The 9,098-nt window shown below is 41.2% G+C and overlaps 1 protein-coding gene and 1 pseudogene across 1 annotated transcript in view; one reads left to right on the forward strand and one right to left on the reverse strand.

The window, feature by feature from the left end:
- The window catches only part of SGPL1 (sphingosine-1-phosphate lyase 1), a 61,603-nt gene extending 52,662 nt beyond the window's left edge, over positions 1 to 8,941 (reverse strand). Inside the window, exon 1 of the mRNA XM_039320513.1 lies at positions 8,784 to 8,941. Within this exon, the coding sequence (XP_039176447.1) occupies positions 8,784 to 8,786 (3 nt within the window). The 5' untranslated portion in view covers positions 8,787 to 8,941. The remainder of the gene's footprint in view (positions 1 to 8,783) is intronic.
- On the forward strand, positions 2,442 to 3,024 carry LOC120297648 (annotated as a pseudogene).
- Positions 8,942 to 9,098: the final 157 nt, after the last annotated feature.

Consider the following 9,098-nt stretch of genomic DNA (forward strand, 5'->3'; position numbering starts at 1 on the left):
TAAACACCTTTTTCCAAATGCATGCTCTTCAAATGTGTTGAACGAGGATTTGCATTAGTTCCATACAACATCAGCACTTGAGAATGATAGGAACTGTAATACAATCCACCTACAAAGAATCAAGATTAGGATGGCTGTCCAGAGTTCTACTCCATGCAGATTCAAGGTTAATCCCTGTATTATGGAAACTCCATGTCAGCTATTAAATTTTAAACCTCTAGAGTAGGCATGTCTAACACTTTGGCAACTTTAAGATTTTGAACTTCAACTCCCAGAATTCCCCAGCCAGCAATTAAATTAGATGAGACAGTGGACAAATATTTCTGATTAGGGAAAGGACTATTAATGTCAGTATTTATATTTACATTAACAAATGAGACTTCATTCAATTTCGTTTTACTGATGTAGTGTTATCCATAGTATAATTTAATATAAACTTGTACACCTCTGACTCTCAACAACTTTGAAATCCCATTTAGGAATTTGTTTCATTGAATTGTTTAAAGTCCCCTTGAGCTTACAGCCCTCTATATTAATACTATTTATTTAATTTAGTAATACATATTGCTTTTCCCATAGTCTCATGAGTTCCTAGATTTTTATCACTTATTTTAATTCTATGAAAAATATAATTTAAAACTCTTTTATCTTGATGAATCAAGACTATTAGGAAGAGAGAGCAAAAAGTGTGCTAAAGACTTGGTCTCTGACACTTTAAAGGAAGAAATATCAGTCAATCAAAACCCTAACTAAAGTGACACTACCGATCAGTGGTCAAGACTAAATTAGATAGATTGACTTGATGTTCTTTTGTCCAAATTACTTAAGGAAAAGGGCACAATGCAGGAAGTCCTTGACTTATGTCCACAAAATTGAGGCCAACATTACGGTTGCCCTTGGGGGAAGGCGGGGGGGTGCAGCCAGGGTGGGTGTGGCCTACTGGGTGGGTGTGGATGGAGTGGGTGTGGCCTAATGGGTGGGCATCGCCAGCTCTACATCGTTCGCATCAAGGGTGCCTGTGGGGGCCTGGGCAGGAGTGGGACAGATCTGAGGGTCTCTGGCAGAAGGGTAAGTGCCAAGGCATGGTCCAGTTCTTCATTCTTCACAAAAGGTGACACCTCCCCAGCATGCACCCAGGGGACAGGGCCAATGCAGCAGGGGCTGGTTCCTCGCTGTTTCTAGACGGCTTTGTGGAGCTAAGACTGAACATGTTTCAGCATAGATGACCACCCCAAAATTGTACATTGGCTCCCGGCCAGCCTGGGCCAGAGCCAAGGCAGCGGGGGCCGTTCCCTCACTGTTTCCAGGATGGCTTCGCGGGCCACATGAAACCACTTCACGGGCCGCATGTGTTTGACATGTCTGCTTTAGGGCTACCCAGAATTTCTACTACCATCCTGGCCTTTATCCCTTGGCTTCCCCAAGCCATTCATTTTCTTGCCCTTTGAGTACAATTATATTTCTTCTACATTTCTATGTTTTTTTAGCAACACCTGTAGACATATTTGCTTTGTATGCGGCACTAAATAAACTGCATATTTTTTATGTTCCCTAAAAAGCAATTTCAACAGAATTACCAAGAAAGTGAACCTGTAAACCTGTCTGTTTTGTGCACAGGCACATTTTAAAAAAAGCTTTTCATTTTCCTTTTAGAGAGGTTCAAAGTCCCATCTGCTATTTATTAGGCTGTTCACATAGATCTAATCAGTAAATCATGCTAAGGTTGTATCTTCAACCAGATTACCTAAGATAGCAAATCTCTGACTTGCACTATGGCTGCATGATTAGCCTTACATATATTATATTGCCAAATCTTTTTACAGTTTTGCACAATATAGAACACATACAAAAAGACAAGAATTCCACCTGCCCTGATTTAGCCTTCCAATCTGTCCTCTTGAACATTGTAACAAGCAATCATTCTAACATGATTACAGTCACCTTGAACTGGATTCTTCTTGTTAGAGCTTATTTACCCTTCACAGAAAGAATAAATATTATTCATTAGTGCATCTTAGTGAATCAGTTTGTCTCAGCATATAAAGAACTGAGCTATGCAACTTCAAGCATCCATCGCTGCTATAGACTTAATAAGCTTGACTCATGCATCACAGAACACTCTGTTGTGCATCCTGGTCTAGGCTGAGCCATCAGAAGCTTAACAAGTTGTAACTGGTTTAACCCTAGGAATGTGATTCAAACAACTGGGAAGGCAGGTACAATACTCAATCAAGCTACAAGTTTCAGGAGAAATACAGGGATGGTGAGATTTTGCCTGACAGCCTAGGGTACAGCATAAAGAGTTTAGAGACCCAGCAGAATCTAAACAAGAATTGGAACTAAATGAGGTAGGACTAGAAGGTGGGTAGCCAATGGCACAGATCTAGGAAAAGAGGACAAGGGAATGGCAGAAAACTAGAGGGTCTCACATTAGTACTCAAATGGGGAGGGGGAGAATTTCACAAGCCACTTTGAGCCCAAGAGCAGAGGAAGCATACAGGAATGCAGATTTAATCTATGAACTCCTTTTTAAGGAGGGTGTGATGGTAGCCAAGAAGGATGTCCACATGCCTAAGCATCCAGAACTAGCCGACAAAAATGTGCCCAACCTCCATGTCATGAAAGCAATGCAGTCCCTGAAATCTCGAGGCTATCTGAAGGAACAGTTTGCCTGGAGGCATTTTTACTGGTATTTGATCAATGAGGGTATCCAATACCTGAGAGATTATCTCCACCTGAAATCGTGCCTGCCACTTTGCGCCGCAGCCATCCTGAAACAGGCAGACCCAGGCCCAAAGGTTTAGAGGGTGAACGTCCTGCTCGTCCTGCTCGTCTTACACGAGGAGAAGCTGATAGGGATGCCTATAGAAGAAGTGCAGCTCCTCCTGGTGCAGACAAAAAGGCAGAAGCTGGTGCTGGGTCAGCTACTGAATTTCAGTTTAGAGGTGGATTTGGACGTGGGCGTGGTCAACCCCCTCAGTAGAAAACTTGCTGTTATTTGCATCTTGTGTATAATAAAAATGTTTTTTAAAAAAAGGAATGCAGATTTAGCACTGGAGTCTTTCCAATGGAGACAAAATCCTGACGGGTGTTCCACCTAAACCAAGGTTGTAATCCTATGACAGAAGGATATCCTTACTTCCCAAGCAGCTAAGCAGATAGCTTTAGCTCTATCCTTCAAAGTTGCTAGTATAGTTCGGTAGCTACTGGTTACCGGTAGAAAGTCCTAAAAACTGGTGACAGAAAAGTAGCAGAAATTACAAAATTTGGTGCAAATGAAATACTCTTTTTTTCCCCAATATCCAAATACTGAATACATACCTGGAAGTGTATCTGCTTTGAAAATAACAATGACAGCTGCTGATTAAGAAGCGTAAGAGAAAATTTCATATTAGAGATGGGTAGCATGGCATCTCATAGATATTGTGGATGGGAATAAAAAACGCCACAGGAATATCCTGTATCTATTCCCTTCACCACTACGGTACACCTATCTTCAGTTTTTTATCACGCCGTTTTAATTCTTAATACAAAACTCAACCTCAAAAAGAACTCAAACTTCCATAACCAAAGTCAAAACCTGAATATCTGTCTAATGAATGATATCCAGCAGTTAAACAAAAGGACCTGCAAGTCAGAAAGAAGATATCAGAATAATATATTTTAAGAACACAAACACATTTAGCAGATTTGAGGCAGTTATTAAGAGATGATCTTAAAGTCCATTCTCTTTAAATGCTGATCCTTTTATTTCTTTCATCTTCAAATTACCCGTTACACTCAACTTATTATCATAATTGAATCCAGAATTAGGGTAGTAAGTTATGACAGTTGTTAAATGGATTGCCATGTGACCATGTCTGATTTTACAACCTTTTTTGCATCAGATGTTAAACAAACACCATGGCTGTTAATGCTGATTTCTGAAAAAAAATATATAATATCACGTGACCAAGGACACTGCAAATAGCCAGTTGCAAGTGCCCAATATGGTGGATGGCCCGGCCTTTGAAATATCCAATATGGGTTGTAAATAGCCACAGGAGGAAGTGTCCGTTCTAACTTTGAATGGTCACTAAGCAACCAGTCCTAAGCTGAGGACTGCCTGTATGAACCTAGCATATGGTTTGTCTGTACTACAAGTGATAGTTACATAAACAGGGAGAAGATGGGGTTTCCCAATGTGGACACCCCCAGAGAAAGCAAAACAAAGCAAATTTCAACACAAGCACAACATCATCACAAAAATGATGCAACTTACATGCTTTATCTGCACACTGACATCATGATGCATATGTCCTTATTTTAACATCACTGTGGTTTGCAACAGATCCTTATGTTTTCCAGAATACTACTTTTTATGTAGAGATAAAAACTCTCTGTACATTATGTGACTGACAGTTTATCCTCTCAGTGAGAAACTGTTAAATGTAAATTAAGCCCTGTTTTAGTTTGCTTCATTCCAACATACATCTTAAATGTCTTCCTGAGCATGGCTGATTCAGGGAGTTGAAGTCCACAAGTCATAAAAGGGCCATCATTCCCTACCCCTAGAAAGTCTCTGCTTGAATAGATTGAGAAAGGTGCCCATTAACAACAAATCCTTGTCCGCGTGTGTGTGTGTGTGTGTGTGTGTGTGTGTGTGTGTGTGAGAGAGAGAGAGAGAGAGAGAGAGAGAGAGAGAGAGAGAGAGACCTTGATCAAAAGATATTCCCATTTTTTTTAAATAAATCCACACAAAGTATCAATTGTGTGTACCCACAAGACAGTAAACTACAAAAAAACCACTAATTAGAGAGTAGACTCAGAGATGTTACTCATGCTCTTTTGAAGAATGTACAGTTGGGAAGAAAATGGATCCTGCGTGTTTTTATGATGCGCAGTACCGATACTACACTGTGGAAGGACATCTATTGTCCTCGGTTCTGAAGAACATGTATTCCAACTGCAATTCACATAAGGATATCACTGCAGAATTTTTTGGAGATCTGCACTGCATACAATAGATTGTAAATTTAATTTCCTATTGATGCATAAAATGGCTTCAATGTTTAAAGTGACTTCAATTGTAAAATGAGATGCATGTAAGACTATTAGTATTACAGAGAGACAATACATTTTTCAATATTTTTGTTTTTATTTCTTTTCTCTTTTTATACGAAACAGTAAACAACACTCAAAAATTATATCTGGTTCTTTGCTCATTCATACTTCACTACACTATAGATATATTTTGAAAACTTTATCATTGTGCTAACAGTTTAAACTGTTTTTTTTTTTTAAATAAAAAAAATCAAGGAACAAGGAAAACAGGTCGTGAAGAAGATATGCAGCATCCTAGACAATCCTGGGTCCCTGCTCAAAAATCGCTTATATGCCATGGCCTAGATCAGTGTTTCTCAACCTTGACAATTTTAAGGCATGTGGACTTCAACTCCCAGAATTCCACAGCCAGCAATGCTGGCTGTGGAATTCTGGGAGTTGAAGTCCACATGCCTTAAAATTGTCAAGGTTGAGAAACACTGGCCTAGATAGAAGAAAGTGAACTACCAAAAATCTTCTCTGCCATCATCACCACTCTCTGCACTGCCTTCCTGACTGAAGCAGGACCTTCAAACCACGCATAATGCAATATGACAGGATGCTCTTGATCGTCCCTCTGTAGCAGACATGTCAAACTTGCGACGTCACATGATGTTGCGCAACGTATCGGGAGAGTTTTGCCATTGCCAGCAATGGGGTGGCGTGGCTTCCGCATGACATGTCCGGCCCGTGGGCCAGCAATTTGACACCCCTATCTATAGAAAGTGGTAAGAACAGGAGAAGGAAGATGTACTTTTCTCATGAGACGCAGAAAATGCAGACTTAATGAAAAACTGTCCCATATCATTTTTCAGCACTTTTAAAAACAAATTATCATGATGAGAAACAAAATTGTGCAACTGAAAGGCAATGTTTACACAGCTAATTAGCAAAGTAGATCACATTTTCTTTGAAGCAGCCTTATCCTCCACATGGCTTAGGGAAGCCTTACTGGCAAAGAAATGGTTCAACAAGTATCAGGAACACAGCATGATTGGGCAACACTTTTAAGGTTTGCTGTTCAACAGACTGCATTACTAAAAGAATTTCGACATTGTTACATCAATTCACTTTCTTCAGCCCATTTTTGAGAACTGCTCTGCAGCTTCAGTCATGGCCAGTTTCCTATCTATCTATCTATCTATCTATCTATCTATCTATCTATCAAATTTCTTTGCCACTCATCTTGCTGCAAGGCAACTCTGGGAGGATTACAACATCATCTATTCATGCCTCTTCAATCACCAAGCTTACCCTGAATGCACATGCCAATTTGGTGGGAAAGTGCAACAGACCAAGTATACACTTCAAAGCATGTATTTTAATCCATCGATATCTCACCAATTCTTCATCATGGCTCTCAAGGAAGTTATACATGATTTACTGATAGTTCCCCACTGAAACACGAACAAGACCCAAAACCTTAACCCAAATCTGTATTAAATACCTTCCTAATATATCAGTTTCTCTGCAGGAACTCAAGTTAAAGTATTCTATCAACACTAAGCATTTACAAGGCTTAATCACTTAGACAAAAAGCAGTGTGGCATAAAGCAGCTGTATGCAACTACTTTTCATTGGGATTTTAAAAATGTTGATACAGGTAGTTTTCAACTTACAACCACAACTGAGCACAAAATTTCTGTTGCTGTGCGAGACAGTTAAATGAGTTTTGCCACACTTTACAATCTTTCTTCGCACAGTTGTTAAGTGAATAACTGCAGTTGTTAAGTTAGTAACATGGTTGTTAAGTGAATCTGGCTTCCCCATTGATTTTGCTTGTCAACATGACATTGGGACACTGCAACTGTCATAAATATGAACCAGTTGCCAAGTGTCCAAATTTTGATCATGTGACCATGGGAATGCTGCAACAGTTATTTGAAAAACAGTCATGTTGCTTTTTTTCAGTGCCATTTTAACTTCAAATGGTCACTAAAAGAATAACTGCACATTGATGAGTACCTATAATATGGGAAGAAAATCTTAAATAAAGGAAGAAATAAGACACACCTCTATGAAACCAGTTTCTACAATGTTTTTCACCCCACAACAGAAAAAGAAATATGCCAAAATAATTCTTCTCCACAATTATTAAGCTGGTCAAACAGTTTTTTAATCATATAAAGATCATGTTCAACACCATGTGAACTGATAATTTTTCTAGGCAAATTAATGTAATGGATATAATAGGTATTATTCAATATGCACTGGAAAAATCTACATCCCAATACCATTAGCCAAAACTGCCAAATGTGCACAATTGTGTATTTGTAATTAACACCCATTAGTTATGAAAGAACGTCTGAAACAAGAACTCTTCTGCATTGAAAAATGTCCCACCCCGTAGCCTTGGAATTTCCCCATGATGTTTTTCTCAACTTTTCAACCAAACTTCCAGAGAAAGGAATGCCAATTACAGTACTGCAATTCTGTGCTGGGATCACATTCACTACAAGTAGACAAAAAATGAATGTATTTCAAGGCTTTTTCTCCATCTCACATTTAGTGGTTAGGGGAAAACCTGTTTCTTGTTTCACAAGAGATGAAACACAAAACAGGAAGCACCGGGTTGTTCTTCAGGCACAGCAAAAACTGTATTATCTCAGGGTGGAGGAAGAACACCTCTGTAACTCCAATCTTTTTAAACACAGAAATGAGTCTGGACACATTTCCAATACTGAGATTTTAGATTATTAGTGAACTCCCCTGGGGGAATCTGACTTTGAAAGGGAGCATATACTGTTTAAGGACATAAATACAAAGAAAAAATACAGGTAGTCTTCGACTTACAACCATAATTGAGCCCAAAGTGAGACAGTTGTTAAGTGAATTTTGCCCCAATTTACAACCTTTCTTGCCACAGTTACGTTAGAGATAGAATAAATAACAGTGGGAAGCACTACAGAAACCAATTGACTTTGCTTGTCAAAAAAAAAATCACAAAAAGTGATCATGTGACCCCAGGACACTGCAACCATCATAAATACAAGCCAGTTGCCCAGCGCCCAAATTTTGATCAAGTGTCCATGGGGATGCTGTAATGGTGGTAAGTGTGAAAAACGGTCACAAGTCACTTTTTTCAGTGATGCTGTAACTTTGAGCGGTCACTAAATGAACTGTGATAAGTTGAGGACTACCTGTAAAGTAACCCGTGGAGAGTAAGGCAAGGAGGCCGACTCTAAGGGGGGGGGGATTTCAGGATAGAAGAGGAATCCTGAGCTAGCCTGAACCACCAACCAAACCCAGAGGGATTGCGCTGAATGAAGGTCCTCATTTGATTTACGAAAAGCAACAAAGAAGCTTCCCTCCCGCTTCAAGTCCCCGTCACTATTTGACCCAGGAAGAGCGACTGTTTTGCTTTGCATCCTTTTCCCTTCCTGGGTTTGCTTTTAGAAAAAAACCTAAAAAAACAGAGATCCGAGACCGACCAGCCTTTCATTTCCTCGAGCGTCGAACTGCAACCTCCCTGAACAACCCACGGAATGCAAAAGATCCCGCAGATCACAAGGGTTGGACTGAGGAGGCGAGACACCGGCTTAGAAGCCGATCGGGCGGCTGAACTCTCAGGCAAGTTACAGAAATAGGCGCGGGGGAGAGGGGCAAGGGCTTACAAGAAGCCGGCGCTGCCGACCCCGGCGGGCTTAGAGAAATGCAAACTCGAGATCAAAGTCTGGGGGGGGGGAAGGAGGAGAACTCACCATGGCAACACCAGAGCCCCCTCCGCAGCGTGGCCTGCGATCGATGGCGGCTCTCGTCCAAGTCGAGACGAGTGACGCCCGTCTGCCCGCCTGCCTGCCTGCGCCTGCCTGCCTGGCTCCTCTCCGCGCGAGCACCGAACGAGACAGCTCGCTTGTCTGGCCCGGGGCTGGGGGAAAATAGTCTCCCCGTGGACGGCTCCGCCCCTCTCAGCCTCGCGCGCGACTGGACGAGGAGAGGGCGGGCCGCGCGGCTCCCTCAGCCCGGCAGAGATTGCAATTGCGGCGGCCGGTCGGCCGGCCCGGAAACAGACGCAG

This window comes from Crotalus tigris, unplaced genomic scaffold, assembly GCF_016545835.1.
Source record: "Crotalus tigris isolate CLP2741 ecotype Arizona unplaced genomic scaffold, ASM1654583v1 scf7180000023654.2194447, whole genome shotgun sequence".
In the NCBI taxonomy this organism is placed as follows: Eukaryota; Metazoa; Chordata; class Lepidosauria; order Squamata; family Viperidae; genus Crotalus; species Crotalus tigris.